Here is a 20,110-nt window from a genome sequence, read left to right on the forward strand (position 1 = left end):
TTTGTTTGAATAAAAGACAATATTTGTTTATACTAAAGGTACAATGATTTGTTGGATGATGAGCGTTCACAGCTACTAATTTATAAGAATGAAGTAATTACAATGTAGTGAGTTAGACTCAAGGAAGTACTCGCAAACTATCTACCCGGATAATCTTCGGGTAGCAATCATCGACAAGGCTGAACCGGAAGGTAAAATCAACAACAGTCGATGGTTGCTATTCGAAGATCGTCTGAGAGAGCTTGTCTTCACGGGAGAGGGTGACCCACGAAGTATGCAGTTCGGCAGTGCAACCCTTTACAAAGGCGTGAAAGTAATGTGCTGCGAAAACCAGGAATCTAAGGATTACCTGGTCACCGCAGTATCTGGCTTTCGCGATCTCTGGCAGGGATGCGATCTGGCGGCTGTATCCTTGAAGGACATCCCCTGCCGTAAAGTATTGACAGATTGGGTGCCACCACCATCCGTGGATCCGGCACGCATCCTGACAATACTGGGCAAGCAAAACCCCAACCTCAAGACGGACAACTGGCGTCTTGTCAGTTCAAACACTGAGGGAGGGGGCCTGGTCATCAAGGTATCTATGGATACGGATGGCCAGGAATACATTCAAGCTCGTGGGGGAAAACTGCATTTCGGCGCTGGATGGATCCGCTTCCGTCTAACGCCGTTGCATTAGGTGGAAGAAAACAGCAGCTACTTAGCATCATGCAGATTAATCTGCATCACTGCAAAGCAGCTGCTGCAGAACTCCTCCTATCCCTCTCGAAAGCTGAAGTAGACATAGCTCTGGTTCAGGAACCCTATATATACAATAATAGGGTAACTGGACTAGGGAGTGGGCAGTACGTCTCTTATGCGGTCTCCAATGGTGATAAGGTAAGGACGTGTATTGTTGCAAAAAAGAGTTTAAATCTTATCTTCCTTAGCAACAACAGTGGAGGAGACGTTACGGTAGCGAGATTGGAGTCTAAATCCGGAAGGGTTCACTTTTTCATATCTCTATATCTACCGTACGAGCGACCTGACCCACCTGGACATGAAGTAGAGGACATGCTCGAAGATCTGGCTGACAAAGGGCATCTAATAATAGGTTGTGATGCCAACGCACACCACTTCCAATGGGGTAGCAACGATACCAACGTCAGAGGTGAGTCGATTTTTGATTTTATCTTAAAATATAATCTCAAAATTTGTAATAGGGGCAATGACGCAACATTTCAGATCAAAGACAGGGCAGAGGTCATTGACCTCACCCTAACTAACAAGGATGAATCCCTAATACAAGATTGGAAAGTCTCTCCTGAGTGCTCGTTTTCAGATCACCGGAAGATAGTTTTCAAAGTCTTAGTAGATGGTACTCCTCAAAAACCACATAGGAATCCAAGAAAGGCACATTGGGACAAATTTACGAAGCTGGCTATACCCAGGCTTCACTGTTGCGACAACATGGTCTTAACCTCAACCCCCGACATAGACAACTCCGTAAATGCGATAACGAGTGCTTTGATTGATTGCTATGAAAAAGTCTGTCCGCTAACCTACCCAGGGAAGAAATGTCAACCAGTTTGGTGGTCAAAGCATTTAGCCAACTTAAGGAGGGATAGTAGACGACTGTATAATAGGGCCAACAAGACCAAACTACGTACTGACTGGGATGCCTATAAGGCATCCTTTAACAAGTACAACAGTGAGATCAAGAAGGCCAAGCGCACATCTTGGGTATGTTTCACGGAGTCTATTGAAAGTGTCAACGACGCCTCCAGATTTCGTAAAGTCCTTTCGAAGGATCCTAAATCCATAGGAAGTATAAAACGAACTGACGGCACATGGACTGACTCTGGACTAGAGACTCTTAACCTGCTAGCCAACACACACTTCCCAGGCTGTATCGACGCTGCAAGCAATCGGCAAACCGATCAAGTGCATCGTGATCATACGACTAGTGAACAAAACTTGACTAACAGAATAGTAAGCATACCCAAAATCAAATGGGCGATAGATACATTCAAGCCTTTTAAATCTCCAGGACCAGACGGTATTATTCCCGCTATGATACAGCGTGTCTCAGCGTCATTATCCCCAATACTGGGGGAGATTTTCAAAGCTTGTCTGTGTCTATCCTACATTCCTGAAGCTTGGAGAGAAGTCACAGTTACTTATATCCCCAAAGCGGGGAAACCGAGTCACTCACTTCCCAAGGACTATAGACCAATAAGTCTCTCATCCTTTCTACTGAAGACTTTGGAAAGGCTGATAGACATAGAGATCAGATCTCTAGTACCCAAGACCGTCATCAGCAATGCTCAACATGCCTATATGAAAGGTAAGTCTGTGAAACAGCGCAACATGATGTTGTAGGGTATATAGAGAACATGAATGGTTCCTTATTCACCTTGGCTGCTTTCCTCGATATTGAGGGAGCCTTTAACAATGTCACGCTAGAATCCATTCATGATTCCTTATCAAAACTTAAAATACCCCAACTCCTCATCGACTGGATTGATACTATGCTTAGCAGCAGAATTATCAACTCGAGCATTGGGGAAATATACATCAGGAAATCGGTCACGAGGGGCACTCCGCAAGGGGGTGTCCTACCACCATTACTTTGGCTTTTGGTCATCAACAATATAATTATGGATCTAGAGGTAACAGGAACGAAAGTAGTCGCATACGCTGATGACGTCGTCCTGTTAATCGGAAAAATTCGTGCAAACAATCTCGGATCTAATGCAAGGAGCTCTAGTCACCCTATCACGGTGGGCGCGTCGCAATGGACTAGGCGTGAACCCATCAAAGACAGAGCTCGTCCTTTTCACTAAGAGACGTAAATACCCTACATTTACACCACCGAAACTAGATGGAGTCAGATTAAACCTTTCGCTAGAAGCCAAATACCTTGGCATTATCCTTGATCACCGACTAAGTTGGAAGAGGAACACCGAGGAACGAGCTAAGAGAGGCTTAATTGCACTCTATTCCTACAAGAATTCTATAGGCAAAAGCTGGGGCCTCAAACCGCACATCATCAAATGGATGTATGAGTCAATCGTTCGCCCCATTCTAACCTATGGAGCTCTAGTATGGTGGCATTCTCTGAAGAAGTTAAATTATCTACGACATATTAACAAAGTTCAACGAGCCGCATCCTTATTAATAACGGGTGCCTTCAGGAGCACACCTCAATCAGCATTGGATACTCTACTGGGTCTAGGCCCACTGAATTTATATGTGGAGGAACAGGCATCCAGGAGTGCTCTTCGACTCAGAGAACTAGGTGAATGGCGCAGTCAACCCTTTGGACATTCTGCGATTCTAAGGTGTGTAAGGAATGTGGGAGAGACAAACTTTGCAAGTGACTATATTTCACCACGACTAAGCTTCCACCCACCTGACATACACATACCTGACAGAGACACCTGGGCTCAAAACAACCCACCTTTCCGCGGCATAGCTGTCTATACTGACGGTTCAAAGATGGAGTGTGGAACGGGAGCTGGTGTCTTCTGTGATACGTTTAACGTTCGTGAATCCTACAAGCTTGGAAACAACTGTAGCGTTTTTCAGGCGGAAATCATTGCAGTCAAAAAGGCCATTGACCTGCTGGTCACGAGGAACATTGAAGTCAGTAGTCCGGTGACTATATATGTCGATAGTCAAGCGGCACTGAAGGCCTTGAGTTCCTTTACAATCAAGTCTAGGGCTGTTTTGAACTGCAGGGAAGCCTTGGAAAACACTGGGTTATCCATCAAGCTCTGTTGGGTTCCTGGACACTTTAACATCCCAGGTAACGAGACTGCAGACGAACTGGCCAGATTAGGATCCGAATCAACTACAATTCAAGTAGACAACTCGGTTAAACCACCACTGTGCCATTTCCTGCAGGTTATTCACAAACACTACTCTGAGAAGATCCAACAAAAATGGCTGGATGAAATTGGTTGTAACATCCCCAAACGAATCTGGCCCACGCTCTCGGAGAAGAGAACAAGGTCGCTGATGTCATTGTCAAAACCTGACTTAAAACTCGTGGTGGGCATCATCACAGGTCACTGTAAGGTTAGGGCTATGACATCGAAATGGGATAGCGACGGCATTGACTACTGTAGGATCTGTCAAGATGAAGAAGTAATCGAGACAATCGAACACTTACTCTGCCACTGGCCAGCACTTATTAATGTGAGGCATAGGCTAATGGGAGAATTAGTGTCACATGACTTGTCATCTTTTTCTAACACTGACCCAGTAGTAATACTTCAACTAGCCAGAAGACTCAAATGGCTTAAGACGACACGGCAAACTCTTCAGCCGTAGATTCTCACTCTACTACACTATCCCTTATCTTCATTTTCTCTATCAAAAACCCTTTTTTCCTCTATCTCTCAAAACTCTTTTCTAGGATGAACACAATGGACCTATAGGTCTCCGAGTGGAGCGGTTGCCAGATGGAATCGCGCGTCCTTTAACCTAACCTAACCTAGACTCGAGTGACTGACAGAGCAAGACTGAATTGGCGGTTGCACCGCGTCCTATTATATGAGAGATGCCGTATTGGATGCAGCAATATGAGATGCCATATTATTAATTTGGGTTGCCACAACAGATACTTCTTACTTTTTTCGTCTCTGCCTTGCTTTACTGTTTTCAGCTTGATAGATTGGATGGGTCTAAATATTATTATATATATTCACCGTTACGTCGTTAAAAGTGGCTGAGTTGCTTGCGTCTGCAGATCTGATGATGTCTCGGGAAATCCCTTTTGCTACCCGAACAGCAGAAAGTTTGGGCAGTTCTCTGAAAGGAAGGTTGCTTAATTCTCTGAAGTCTGACCAGTGAGCTTTCCCATGGTTAAGGAAAGTGCGGCGTTCAGAGGTTACGAAATCAGGCGACCTGCTGATGGAGAAGATTATCGGGAGATGGTCTCAGCCAATAAAACTGACGGGTTCCCAAGTCACGTCATTTTACAGAAAGGGTGACACTATGGTTAAGTCTGGCGAACTGTGATACTCTCCTCTTATTCGGGTGAGGGCATCCTTGTTTACAGTGCAGAATGTGGAGCAGTCAATCTGCTCTGGCCCTCTGGTCATAATCCTCTAGGCAATAAAATCCTCTGGTATCAGGCGGTTATGGTGGATGACGTTTTGATAAACCGAGCAGAACCAAGGTCCGGGGTTATCCTCAATCTCGGCACGGACCAATAAATTCCGAGCAAGATTTCCGGGATATGCTGCTCCCAATGCAGAAAAATAGACAAACACGAACAAATACATACTGGGTTGGCAGCCGCTTGCCGAAACTGTGATGTTGTCGTTTCGGATCAATCCGATATCGTAGAAACCACTGCCGTGGGATAAAAAAACGCGATGAGCTCTGTCGTTCCAACCCAATCTTTTAAACTTTATACAGATGATTAGGATGATTAATATTGAAAAAAAATATATATCATACAACGCGATCTGGTAAATTACAAAAATCGTATTATTCAGTCTAAATATTCCAACATTAGAGGAATGAAAGGAATCAAAATGAACCATATGATCCAAAAAACAGTGTAGAAGAGGAAATTGAGAAAAATATTCTATTAATTTTCACACAATGCCGGGAGCTTCGATTGATTCCGTAATTGAGGCGCAAATAATCAACACAATAGTAAAAAATACGGCGAATAAATTAAATAGATGCTTCGGACCTCTTGTCCTACTCCAGTGTATTGTATTTTAATAACAATTTTAGTTGTAACTTATAAATAAATTCCTGTGAAGGCCTGCTCACAGCAGAGACAAAGACATAATATAACAAGCAATGACTTCGTTTTGAAATGATGTCATAGAGCCTTGCCCAGATGTTACCCTTAGCTTTTTGACCAGGGGCATTTGTCGAATATTACATACTCCGTCGTGTTTCCTGTCCCTAACTCTCTTCTTATGCAAAATTTCGTGTCAATTGGTTTTCAATTGTAAACTGTAGAGCGACAGGAAAATCACGAAAATGTTTTTTTGTTGGTCCATTTGAACCCCCAAAAATGTACATCTACAAAAACAATAGGCTTTAATTCTGACCCTTACCCAACCCCCAGCAAAATTTCGTGAGAATCGGACGATAATTGCGTTCTGTATATAATACTCATGGCAAAATAACTGAAGGTAGAACAAAGCTACCCCTTAAAATGATTTTTTTCTTTTCGTGCTCTTATTCTGTCAAAACATATACACATTTTGTGTATGTGCGTGTATTGTTTTGAATAAAAAAAATATATATTAGATTCAACCCTGTAGAATAACCCCAAAATTCATTGATATATTTTGTAACTTTTTCTTTAACTGAATTGAAGTAGATTTCTTTTTAATTTATACCGGAGGTATACGTTTGACAAATGTTATGTTCCAGAACCTGCAAGAATTTACTAGTTTTTGCAATTTTGAAACAGAGCAAAAATGTACAGTATTCCTCAATAATCAAAATTAGAAATCAAAGTGTATTTTTAATTAAGGAGATGTGTCAGCACATTATTTTTTTTTTTTTCAATAAGAATTCATAGCGTAATCGTAAGAATAGGTAGCGACTGCTATTTAATATTGACAGCCACGGCTAATATAGCACATGATCAGCTATTTAGCTCAGTGCATAGCTAGTTAGCTCGTTTTTAATAAGCGAGCTATTTTTGTTTAGTCCTAAGCGAAAATAAAGCTAAATTTTCAGCACACAAAATAAGAAATAGCTCGGATTTCGGCTGCAGCTATTTTCGTTTTAGCCGAATGAGCAGTCGAAAACATATTTTTACGATTGTGTGTTGTCAATGTACAAATTAATAAAACACGTACATGTGTTTTCGAGCTCGTCAGCTAATCTAAGTTTATTTTTGAATTGTTACTTACCAATATTTTTTCTAAATATGTTGAATAATATCTCACAAAACTGAAATAAATTCATAGGATAAAATTTTTAAAAGCAACACTGAACTCACAAGTGATTATTTTTCTGTTGGCTAAAAACCGAGCTAAGCAGCAACAGTCATGTTGCTTTTTTGGTGCTGAGCTATTTTGATGCTAAGGCTAATTTCATTTTAGCTTCAGTGCTCACTGCATTAGCTCTCTCGGCTAAATCTTTTTGTAATGTGTTGCTATTTATTGGCGTAGCTCATTGATGGGCTACATTTTTTGGCTATCAGCATCACTGTAATTTTCAGAAGTGACCATTTAATGTATTTGCAATTTGTCCGGGTGATTTGGTCATGACGTCTGTCATATATTACCTGATAGACAAATTAAATGACTATACGCATCCAATCTTTACATTTTTGTCTTCGGTGTAAAAACCAAGTTTGCGAATAAAATTTTCTGTAAACAAAATTTTGGGCTTAATTGCTTATACTTCTAGGTCTTTGTAATTGGCTTCTTCAACTAAGAAACAAAATTTGGGAATTATTTTAAATTAAAGATTAAAAATGTAAATTTAATTGTGTATTTGTTATTAAAACAAATTGCAAGTATTTTACGATTGTTTTAAAGATGCAAGTTCCCATAAAACCATAATTTCACTTGCAAAATCAAAAGTAGTTTTAAATAAGAATTTAATACCACTGTCGAAATTCCTTCCCGCAACATGCTTGATAGATATTTTCTTTTATGTTATTTTTAATAATGAAACTTACCAATAAATTTGTTCTATTTAGATCATTTTTTGTTGCGTTACAATTGTATTCGCCTTCCAATTTGGGAATTAAAGCTGGTTCCATATTATTCTCTTTTTTATTTTTTTTGATGGGAGGAGTACCGCGCAGGCCATCATTTTCATTACTTTTCTTTAGTTTTCGATTGCTAGAATCGTTGGTTTGAGAAGAACTTGAGACAGATGTATTTAGACTTTTAAGGTCCAAAGTAATGTTATCTGTATTTCGTATAAAATTATCACCTGAGAAAAAAGAATTTAATTGCATTTTAGCTAAATCAAAAATAACACGATTTGTTGAGCTTTTCAATATTTTGCAATTATCAAATCGCATCTTCAGGTGTTTTATGTTTACATAGTAGTCGAAATTACCTAACAGCTAATGTAGTTTTACTACAATTATCTGGTGTTGTTGTTGTAATAACATAAGCAGACAGTGGTGTAAAACTGCATTAGCTGTTAGGTAATTCTGACTATTATTACCCCTGAAAATGAAATTTGATAATTGCGAAGCATTGGGATTATTTTATTGTTATCAATAAAATATAAAATTAACAATGACATCAAGCTCAACAAATCTTACTTTAAAAAAAAACAAGTAAGGTCAACGAACCAACACTCAAAATAAATTAAAAATAATTGAACTTACTTCGACTCAGAATATCTGAAGAGAAATCTATATATTGAGATGTCACATCAAGCTTAATATCGGATGTTTCTGTAGTTGATACCGAAGTATTTATTATTCCAGAATTGATAGCTTCTTTACTTAAACGGCTATTATAGTTGATATTGTTGCTACTGGAAACTTTTTGTTGTGAAGCATTATTGCATTTTTCGATTGGTGCTTTTGTTTTTGTTATGTAGGTCGTCTACGAAAAGTAGAACAAATTCATGTTTAGTTTGAGCCAAAAACCCATTGTGCTTATATATCAAATGTAAGAATGTTGTTTGAGTTCTACTTTAGGAAACATTATAAATTTCAAAAACGTTAAGATATTTACGATTTCTCAGCTTGAGAATAAAGGACTATGATGATTTATAATGTTTCCATGTAAATATGCCATCATACAGACATACCTTATTAAAGTGTTAAAATGGGATCAGTTGTAGTACTTATTCCAGGAAACCTTTAAAAAATGTTTCGAAGAGATCAGCAATAAGTTAAATGTTATGATGTTATATATTTGACGCTTGTGTGAAAATTTAAAGTTCTTAGTTATTTTTTTTTAAACTTCTTTCGTTTAGATGAGATGATTAAACATGAACAAGCCTTTGTGTTGTCAAAAGATTTTTAATGATTTATATATTATATGCTATCCAATTATGACAGTTAATCTCTTCAAAATTCTTTAAAGATTTCTTGGATGGCCACATTTTATATACAAATTTTGTTTAGTTTACATACATAGATGCATTAGAAATTACAAATTTTCATTTTGTGCCTACAAATTGCATTTCCAAATCAGAATCTTTTAAACTTTACATTTAGCGAGCGCTTTTTGTGAACACAAAGGCCAATTGCAAATAATCATCCAACTAATGCGGAAAGGTATACATTTATGTACTTCATGTTTGTTTATGTCAAATTAGAACAGTTCAAAAAAAGAAATGGTAATATACATTTAATAAATTTAAATAATGGTTTACTGAAAGTGCACCAAATGTTCAACAAAATCAAATATTGGAATAATTTACATATTTTTCGATCCCGAAAACTAAAGAACAACAGAATAACATGCGATGTTGTAAAAAAAACAATTCAGGTATTGTTAAGTCATCAATAAGTTTATTTGCAAAAAGCGCTTTATATTACATTACATATTTTCTCGGAATTTCTTAAATTAAAGACGACACGAAATAAATCACTGAACTAAAATATAGGACACAAAACTAGTGCAATTTGTAAATAAACTAATGCTTATTAAACTTATACAAAAGCTATTAATAATAAAAAATCAGTTGGTTCACTGTTTAGACGTTAAACAACATTATATTGTTTGGTAACACGCCCGTCCTCAAACGGAATGTAATCAAGTACAATAACTTTGATTCCAACAGCGAGTCAATGTGCATTTTGTAAAAATAGAGTATTAAAAAAACTAAAACAATCGTAAGCCTCAAATTTAATATATACGTTAACAGAGAAAAACATTAAAAATAAAAAATTTGGAACAGTTTCACTTAAATTAGAAATTTCTTAAATAGGAATAAAATAATATTAATTAACAATTTAATGTATATACATTCGAAAAGTTAGAACTTTTAAAATCTATAATATATAATATAAAAATAGTTTGGTGACTTTCCTGTTCCTTATAAATATGAATTTCAATACTGAATAGTATATTAAGATGCTATCGTCATTTGAAATGCAAAATTTATTTTGAGTGATTCTTTCTTTAGCTTTTAATACCTTTAATGTTTGACGCATTACTAAAATGAAAATCTGATATTTATAAGCAGTAAATTCTTAGTCTTCAAGTATTTTTAATCTGAATGTTAAGAAATTGCGATTTTGCATTTCTTATTGGCGATAAAGACTTATTTTGTCATGCAATGTGAACTGAATCGACACGATTTTTTTCTTTTTTTGTGAAAAGTTTTGTTTTTATAGAGATTTATATTGTACACTAGTAGGGTAACGAACATATGGTAGGAATTAAAACCAATCTAGACAATTGGTTTTTAATGTAAGCACATTAAAGTTGTCCTTGTGATATTTAATTGAAAAGTGCAATGCTTTCTTGAATCTTTGTCAAAAATCGACAAGATGGCGAACACACGTTTTGCAATAGTCACACTGAAATGTCTGGCTTTTTTGATAAATCGCATCGATTGTTTACATCTCCCTATTTATATATTTAACAACTACTCACTTGTTGTGTTTGATGAACTGGCGTTAGCGGTGGAGGTTGACCACTAGCGTTAGAGGGCTGCACTGCTAAATATATTTTCGTTGGCCCAAGGACTCCTTGTTTGCCGCTAGATTCTTGCGCTGCAAAACAATATTAATAGTCTTAAATTAACAAAAATATTCGTTATAGATTATATTGAGTTTATTAGCACTATATCCATTTCATGTATTTTTTTATTTGTTTTATTAAGTAAAAGTTATAATTTTAAACACAAACATAGTTTTTATTTCGACTTTTTTAAAAAAAAAGTCATAATACTGGGATCGCAAAAGCCAACTGATTTCATGTGTTAGTTGTCAAAAGAACAAAGTTTGCCAATGTGACCCAAGTTTTACAACAGAAGCAAAAAACAATTATGAATGAAATTTTTGAAATTGTAGTGGCGTAATTTACATTTTTCATTGTTTTTCTTTTGTTCTGTGAGAAATTCAACTTTTATTGCAATTTCAAAAATTGTTTATTACTGTAGATAGTAACAAACATATTTGAATCAAGAAATTTTGAAAACTTAAAAAAGGACACTTAATTTTTTTAATAAAAAAGTCACAGAAGATATATATTAATATACTGATGGCACAAGTTGTCTCTAAAGAAAACAAAAAAAATAATAATAAGGAATACGTGAATTAAACTCTTTTAAGTATATTAATATTTTCGAACCGAATTTTTAAACTAATAAAAATTATTATCTTTCGCGACAGCAAACCAGTTGCTATACAAATTACTAGTAGAATTAAATAAAATCTATATAAATATATATAAAACAATACCTATATTCTTGTTGCAATATTTTTTTTATATCCTCACTATACAATGGAGGGTATATTAAATGTGTAATTTCGTTTGCAACACCTCGAAATTTTCGTCGGAGACCCCAAAAAGTATATATATTCTTGATCTGCGTAAAATTCTACAATGGGCTATAAAAATAAACAATTCCCAACCAAATTAGATGAAACTTTACATTTGGGGTTGTTGGTAGGTCTGTTCTCTCCCTACAAAAATATTCGCTACAGGTCCACTAATTGATCAAGCTGCCATATAACGGCACCTTCTGCTTTTCGGTATTTTTAAAGTTTCTGTCACAATTTCCAACCAAATTAGATGAAAAATTTATTCATATTTTCATAAACATATTTTTTACACGTTATCGAAATTTTTAGAGGTTTGAATTATTTTATTAAACCTTCAAACCATTGGTTGCCTTTGATTTTATAAGACAAAAATATTGAGAATATTATAGTATTTATTATATCTTATAACTGCCGGACTCAAGAAATAATAATTTTACCTTTTAATAATTGTTGTTTAACTTGTTGTTGTACTAAAGCCAGTTGTTGTTGCGTGAAGTCATTGCCAACAAGACCTTGCAATACTATTCGAGGTCCTTGATCGGTTTGTATCACTTGAGCAGTCACGCATTTAATGACAGTACCAGGAGGCTGCCCCTGCAAAAGACTTTCTTCTATGGACAATGAATGGTTCGAAGTTTGGTTTTGTTGTTGAGATATAATTTGGGGTAAAGGTTGTTGAGTTTCCTAAATATTGGAATGAAATATGTGAACAATTTTGAAATAATTATATAAATATCTGTAATTTACTTACTTCATGGATTTGTTGCGTTGGTGGTGGTGTAGTCTTTGTTGGAGAAATTTGGTTATCCATTGGTGTGTTCGTCACAATGTGTGAGTTTCCATCGCTTTGTGTTTTTATATGGGCTACAATTTGAGCTTTATTATTTCCCAATGGTTTTATTATTACTTGTTGTCCATTTATTGTTGCGACCTGTAATTTTCCTTGCGCTAATTGTTGCGCTAAGGCCGAGTTCTGTACAATAATTTGTTGCTGATTGTTTGCTATACTCGAAGTTGTTGTATTAGTAGAGTTTGTGCTTATTGTATGTTGGGACGTTTTTAGAGAGTTACGATTTTCAACGGAATTAGACGCCTGCGGTCCGTGATGCTGAACCACCAATTGCTTAACAATTTTGGCGGTACCTTCCGAGTTTTGTACAACATTGCCAGGTGGATGTGCTATGTTTTTCTGAGTTGAAGGCTGTATTACTTGAACGGCAGCATTTTGGGCCGGTACGGATCGTTGAGTTACAATTGTTTGTCCTGGACTGAGTATAATTCTTTGGCCGCCTACAACAATTTGTTGCTGAACATTGCTTGTATTTACTATTTGTTGTATGACTTTTTGCGATGTATGCGTTTCTAAGTTTAGCTGACATCCGCCACTAGTGTTTGAATTTACAACCGGGTTACTTGTTCCTTGTGTTTGAACAGTCTGTGATATATTCGATAGGGGAGCGGCGGTAGTTTGCTGCTGTGAGGGTTGAATTATAACTTTCTGACCCTGAGCATTTTGACCTAACAGCAATTTCTGGCCGGGTTGTACTATCATTTGTTGCATTCCCTGACTGTTGCTGTTTATTACTTTGCTTGTGTTTGCTCCAGTAGATTGCAATATATTAGACTCCTGAACTATCGGGGACGTTGAATTATTTTGATTTAACGTTGGATTAGTACATTTACTTGTAGTGGTTCTTATAGGTGTTGATATAACCTGTAAAATTGATGTAGTTTTATACAAATACATAAAACATAACAAAAAAAAGCCCCACCTTCTGTACAGTATGAATTCCGGTACCTTGATTATTTTTCGATATTTGTTTTACGGTTACTTGCTTCATCATTGACGGACTACTACTTGCTTGAGCTACTGCTGATGCCTTTACTGGTAATTTCTTTGTTAACGTAGCTAAAAAGATAATAATAAAATAACAAATTCAAATATAATTTTAATTATGATCTTTAGATCTTTAAGATTAAGAATATTATAAATAATTTTAGAGTAGTCATGCATAGACGTTTTAGAAACCGTCCATAGCCCTATGGGCTAGGTAACTGTGTTAATTGAACATAAATAAATAAAAAAAATAATTATTCTGTTAATGTTGACAAACGGTGACTTACTTTGGCCGGTAGATGTACCAGCAGATGAATTTGTTGTGGTAAGAACATGTAGTTTCCCGTCAGGCATTTGAATTAATTGTTGACCGGGACTAAGACCTCGTACACTAACTTTGCCATCAGGACCTCGTATAATCTGAACTTTATGTTGCTGCGGACTTGGCTGTGATGAAGGCGTAACATTAAGAGAACTGTTAGATGTTTGATTGGTTGTGGATGTACTTTGAACATAATTAGTAGTTGAGGTAGCCGTTGATGTAGAAGCTACATTTGTATTAACAGCGCTATTCGTCCTAGATACAGGCGAGGAGACGGCTTGTTGTATTATTCTTGTTGTACCATCAGGATTTTTTACAATTACGCGCCTGCTTCCAATTATTTGACCTTTAGCTAAAGTATATAGGGCATATCAATCACGTCAATAAAAAAAATATAAAAAATTATTTACCTTGTGCAGTGGATGGCCTTGATACGGGTTCCTGTGGTATCCTTTTTTGTGAATTAATTGAAATTCTTTGGACTTTCAGCTGCTGATCGCTTTTTTCCTTTATTTCTTCATTTGTAGTTTTATTTACAACAAGGCTCTTGTTGAGACCCCCGTTTGCGCTTAAAGGTCCACCATTACCCGAAGACAAGTCATTTTGTCTTTGTTGAGTTATAGATCGAGTCGTTGCCATCAATTTTGCCTTTTCCATTTTTTCGCCAATGAATTTTATCTCCCATAATTCCAACTTGTCTTCCTCTACCCATTCCTCCGAGACTTGGGGTTCCGTCGGCTGAGGTGACTCCGCTCGTTTCCTTTTTCGTAAGCCGGACCGTATAGAGGTAACTTCTGTAAAATAAACTTTAAAATATAGCTGTATCCACACAATTAACTACAAAGACTTTACCTCTAATAGTTTTCGGCATTTCCAATGGTATAACAATCTTTCGTCTTAGGTACTGTGTTCTTTCACCATATCTACCAAAATTTCTTAGTCTAAGAAGTTCTAATGTTACTATCTCTGTTTCCGTATTCATTTGGTGTTTGCCATCTGCTGATGGGGGTTTTGCAATCATATCATCCCACCGTAAACATGACCATAATATTCTAAGCTGTAGAGCTACAGCTGAAAGTGTAGTTACATTTGACGTTCTAAACGACCAACATGTTTTAAAAAGTGGTCTGGAGCAAGGATATGGCCACACCAGTTGATTATTTTTTGCCAGATGATGAAAACCATTAGCAGGAACTTTCCCTCCAACCCGGGATATGCGCAATAGTTCGTAGCGCGGTAAAACGAATAAACTTTTTTTATGTTTATGAGTTAAGAAACTCGATATGAGGGGAAATTTAGAATATGCTGAATTGTTTGTTTGCCTTGCCGAAACTGCATCTTTTCCATCGCTTTGATCTACATTGATTTTAAGTTTTGTGATGTCACGGTGCAAGTACACCTTACCTCTTGTAGAAGTTGCCCCATAAATACGTTCTTTTCCATTGGGATAGAACTCTTTTTCAAACTTAATCTCTTCTCGCTTTGTAATACGCGGGAGAATAGGAAATCTACGATTTTGTTTCTTTTGTGTAACATCCATAACCAATGTCTGGTCAAGTACGTCTTTGGTACCAATGTACGCTTTATTTCTTGCTTTAGTACCTTTTTTACACTTTTTTGCTTGTTGGTAATCAACACATTCATCCATGGAGCCAATATTTGCTACTGTTGTCGATGATCCGTCATTTGTAGTTTCGGAGCTCTCTATCTCTACATTACTACAAACATCCATGTTGTCTATGAAATCAATCTTCTCATCGCCCCCAAAAACAGTAGAACTGTTATCTACATTATCAATTTCGGATTTTATTTTGTCAGTCATTGTATCATCCATATTAATAAAACATTCGAACAAACTTTTGTCATCGTAGGGGATTGCTGAACTACGAGCCTGCTCCCAATCGCTTATTAAATCCATTGGTGTATCGTCAAGCGCTTTTTGATCATCATATTCATCTAAAGAAGACGATAAATCCTTTTTCCCTTCAGTTAATTTTTGCTCAAGAATGGATGGTTTCTTTACAGCTCCTAGTATTGCTGCAACAGTTTCTTTAGAACCTTTTCCCGCGGCATGAGCTTTACGAAGTAGGAGCAAGAGCTCCTTTTTTGCTCGAGCTTTTTGTAGACAAAGTGGGGAGTAGCAAGTATTTTGCGTTATCTGAGAAACAGCGTTAGAATTTGTGTTACACTCTTTAGTGTAGCAACGGTACTGCTTTGCAAATCGATTAAGCTGACTAAACTGAAGTCTCACACTTTGAATTTTTTTGGCCAAGGAATTGACAAGGTCCAAATTGACTGATGTATTATTCTGAGAAATTCCACTTTTTTGTGACTCCACCAAACGAAGTAGTCTTTTCTCGAGAGCCGTAGATTGTGTTTGACAAACGCTTGATGCAGAAATTCCGGTGATATTAGCAATTAATGATTTTGAATCACAAACAGCACTGTCCTCAACTTTTAGAGAAGTTAATTCCTCGGCTTCTTTAAGCTGTATGCGTCGAGACAGCAAGTCATCTAAATAAGACTTCCTACCCACCTTTGGGAACAAAAGTCTCCCAGGAGTCGAAAGGGCTTTTGACACATCTATTATACCAATCTGTGAGTTATCAATCGAATGTACCTTCACATTTTTATAACTTTCCATGTAGTAGTAGTCATGTCCTTGCTTAGAATTATGTTCACATTGCAACATAAATTTGTACGTACGCGGATCAACCGTCACAATTTCATTCACTTCATCCCCGTTTGAGTAGTGGACTTTTATCTTGTACGGTAGCATGGCTTGATCACGAATCCTCAAACGACGCAATCGGCCACAACGGCGACTTGATGATAGCCACATCCATCCCCACTGGCCATGTACACGATACTCTTCTCCCTTCTGCTTCCACACTTGATGTTTTAGGCCCAGCGTATACTTTATGTAGTTAAAAGCCATACGGTAACGTTCTTCCTCGTCATCCCTTTCTCTTTTTTCGCGCTTTTCAATTTTCTTACGGTCTTCGCGTTCAGCAGCTGTTATACGCATTAGCGCCGTATGACCCAATTGTTCATGCCATACATTGGCGAAAACGACATTCTTAATGGAAGCTTGAAATAAGAGGAGAACTTGTGCAAAATCAGACGCCGTTCGACATGACATTACTGCAGAACTCCAAAGTTTTTTTAAAGAGCTCCAATTAGGGTTTAAGAATGGAGACGCTATGTTTTGCTCGAAGGATAACAGCGTTTGGCGCAGTGTTGATATTATATTATCCACGGTTCCCATAGTAACACCAATCCATTTAAATTCCGATGCGGTTGTAAGCGAAAATTTATGCGATAAATGCCTTCTCTTATCTCTTTCCTCATTTCGCTGTGGTTTATTCAATGCTATTGGATTCGAGGTATACTGATTAACGTATGTTTTGAAAGAATTTTCCATTCCAAGCTTAAAATACTGATTGCCGCTAGCTATTTGTGTTGACTTTTGCCTTGTGATAACTTTGCTCTCTGCAAAAAGCTTTGAAGTATCGTTAGGTACATCATTGCTACTTTCATCGTTTTCAGTGTTATCACAATCCTTATTTAGAAGCTTGTTTTCCATTTCAATATAGGATTTTTTATTACTTTTGTACTCATTTGTAAGCATCTCCGTAATTTTAAATTGCCTTATAATTTCATCTCTCAATTCTATTAGTTGAGAATAGAGTTGGGCTTCCAAATCCTCTCCATCCAGAAGGCCTAAAAGTATTTCAAACTTGGAAACTGTACTGTAGTACCACAATTGCTCTCCCGTTTGATCTTCCACGAAAATTCTTCTTGCTATAAACCAAAACTTTCTACCGTGCCGATCTAACCCTAGTACATTATGCCGAATTAAAACACCTTGCTTTTCATGAGACAGCACACAATCCACTACGCCACTCACTTTGTGCGCTTTGCAAATGCCACACTGCCAATCTTCGGTAGGAACATCCAACATTGGCGGTTCAACACACTCCAAATGATAAACTGCAGGGCAAGTCTCACAACATAGTAAGTCACCCAAACGATGACATACGCGACAATGGTCATCGTAATGAATGGGACCTTCTTGCAACATTACATCACGTATTGCGTTTGTTGTTAAAAACTGATCGGTTAAGAACTGCAAGACTCGAATTCGATCTTCGATACCAGTGTAGGGGTATTCACCACTTGATAAAATGCTAAATATAGCACGGTCAAAAAGTCCATCGCTCTCAACGTAACTTCTTAAAACTTCCGGCCATGTAATGGGGTCAATTAAATATAAACTAATATTAACTGTGTCTTTCTGGTCTAAGGGACTGAAATGCGTGCCTTGAGCATCTTCTTCCCGCAATATTGCTTTGAGCAACATTATGTGTACATCAGTGAGTAAAGCACTCTGCTCATCACAAACAAGTGCGGCGCAAAAATCTTCAAACCGAAAAGGAGACAGACGCACCAAATGTCGAAATCTCCTCAGAACTTCGTACACTCCCAGAGCTTTCATTATCATAACACCTTCTATAGGCAAATCGTGAGACGATTCTGGCAGCACTAATGGTTCATATTCTCGATCTTGTAACCATACTGGATCAGGACTAGGAGGTCGTGGAGGTCTTCCCAATCCACTTTGATTAAAGCTGCATATTGAAAATTCTGACTCACTTTCATTTGCTCCATCTATGCTTTCTTCCTCAGAGTGAGACATGAGAATATCCTCGTCATCGCTTTTGTCTGTTGAGTCGCCAAAATCAGAACCATAGTGGTACTCGGATTCGTAACCTAAAATATGGTGGAGAGATTAAGTAGATTTGTGAATGCTAATCAATCTAATACCAAAAATATTGGCGAATTGAAAATATTTAAACAACCTACTTTTTCTATTGGAATATGAAGTAGTTGCATTAGATTTTCTTCCACGGCCACGACTCCTGTTTGCATTTTTTTTGTTATTTCGACTCCCATCGCTTTCCTGTGGTGACGATGCCCGCGAAACCGACGGCGTGCTTTGAGAATCACTATTCTTGCTCAAATATTTTGGCTTTTTGAGAAGCTGATAATTGAATTTGCTACCAGCTGCTCTTTCATTTGGAGTCTTTGGCGGTCTTCCTCTTTTACGACTCCCACGACCACTCATGTTTTAGTATTTCTACACCCCACAAGAACAGAATTAAGATTTTTCCAAAAATTTTATTTGAAGGTCTTAATATGTTTCATTGAAACGTTTGGGAGAATTCTGATAAACCAACATTCCACATATCCTTTGAAATTTGTTTACTTGTTTTGTTCAACCAACCACTAGGATGTTTTGAATGCTTCGAGTTCAAATGTATTATTTAATTATCTTCAATACAAATGTTTGTCATTATTCACAAATTTTTGCTTTTCAAAGTGTCTAAAATCAGAAAAAAAAACCTTCCAAATCGTAGAGTAGGCAGTCTAAAATTATTTTTTTAACAGATGCCTTTGAAAATACTTTAACACTTTAAACACTAAAACTCTTTTATTTTCATTTAGTTTAAGAAGAGAAAAATATTGTACATCTACAAGAAGATTGTATTTTAAATGTTGGCAGCATTGGGAAGGTTGGCGTGATTTCAAAATTGAAAGAGATGGGTATAATATCTTCTAAGGGAAAGAGAGGACAATCTGTCGGATGGAGTTGCCAACTTTTTTTAAATAAACAATATACATTTACAATATATCCGTTTTTAAGCGGCTGCACTTTTATTATCCACGTGTACATCTGCGTGTTTGTTAAAATTGCGATTTTACATATGGCTCATAATTCTTGCTATCACACACTTGCATGTGTTTTGTTATATCCTTTAGTTACATTTACATATATATTTCCATTGATTATATTGGATGTTCTTAAAAAGTTATAGTACTTTATGGCCCGTTTTTATATAATTTCTTTATAGTTCAGTTTTGTTATCCTTTGCTATAGGAAATGTAAAGGATAAAGTTCACATTATCGGATTTTTTCAGCGATATGGCAATAAATTGAGTAATCATTTGTAAATGTGGCTGATGGTCACTGCATTTTTTTCACAATAGTATCTTAAGTTTAGTTTAAAAGGAATAAACAAAACGAATATGTAATTAATTTCGTGAAATAAGTCTCCAATCTACTATTTCTGCAATTGTAATTGCATTTTTTCTCGAATCGGTTATGGAAGTAAACATTTTTACATTCTTGCAGTTCTGGAAAAGGCCAAAAAATTGCGTTATCCAATACATTTTGCTTGTATTGCCATATTATCAATATAAAATTTGGATACATGAATTAGTAAACTTTACGTTAAGATAGATGAATGAAAGTATATGGTCTGACCTTTTGCTTATCTGACAGTTCATATTTAAATGAAACTTGTAATAACGAAAAACTAGTTATTTATCCGACAATATGCATTTTTTTTATCAATTGTAAAGATGTAATAACCGGCCTTTAACGTACGCAGATGATTGTACGCTCGTTGGGTCCGGCCTCGTCATAGATGACATATGCGATCGG

At 36.6% G+C, this 20,110-nt stretch overlaps 1 protein-coding gene across 3 annotated transcripts in view; it reads right to left on the reverse strand.

The window, feature by feature from the left end:
* The window catches only part of LOC101894934 (nucleosome-remodeling factor subunit NURF301), a 37,666-nt gene extending 18,520 nt beyond the window's left edge, over positions 1-19,146 (reverse strand). Inside the window, exons 1-10 of one of the 3 annotated variants that reach the window (XM_005188474.4) lie at positions 18,469-19,142; positions 14,455-18,375; positions 14,013-14,396; positions 13,568-13,954; positions 13,216-13,352; positions 12,195-13,157; positions 11,881-12,127; positions 10,551-10,669; positions 8,321-8,543; positions 7,655-7,914 (exon numbers count right to left, since the gene is read on the reverse strand). In XM_005188474.4, coding sequence (XP_005188531.1) covers positions 7,655-7,914; positions 8,321-8,543; positions 10,551-10,669; positions 11,881-12,127; positions 12,195-13,157; positions 13,216-13,352; positions 13,568-13,954; positions 14,013-14,396; positions 14,455-18,375; positions 18,469-18,730 — 6,903 coding nt within the window. In that variant the 5' untranslated portion in view covers positions 18,731-19,142. Of the gene's footprint in view, positions 1-7,654; positions 7,915-8,320; positions 8,544-8,751; positions 8,802-10,550; positions 10,670-11,880; positions 12,128-12,194; positions 13,158-13,215; positions 13,353-13,567; positions 13,955-14,012; positions 14,397-14,454; positions 18,376-18,468 lie in introns of those variants that run through there. The other 2 variants (XM_005188476.4, XM_005188475.4) reach the window with 2 other exon arrangements.
* Positions 19,147-20,110: the final 964 nt, after the last annotated feature.

The sequence above is a fragment of the Musca domestica genome, unplaced genomic scaffold, assembly GCF_030504385.1.
Source record: "Musca domestica strain aabys unplaced genomic scaffold, Musca_domestica.polishedcontigs.V.1.1 9, whole genome shotgun sequence".
In the NCBI taxonomy this organism is placed as follows: Eukaryota; Metazoa; Arthropoda; class Insecta; order Diptera; family Muscidae; genus Musca; species Musca domestica.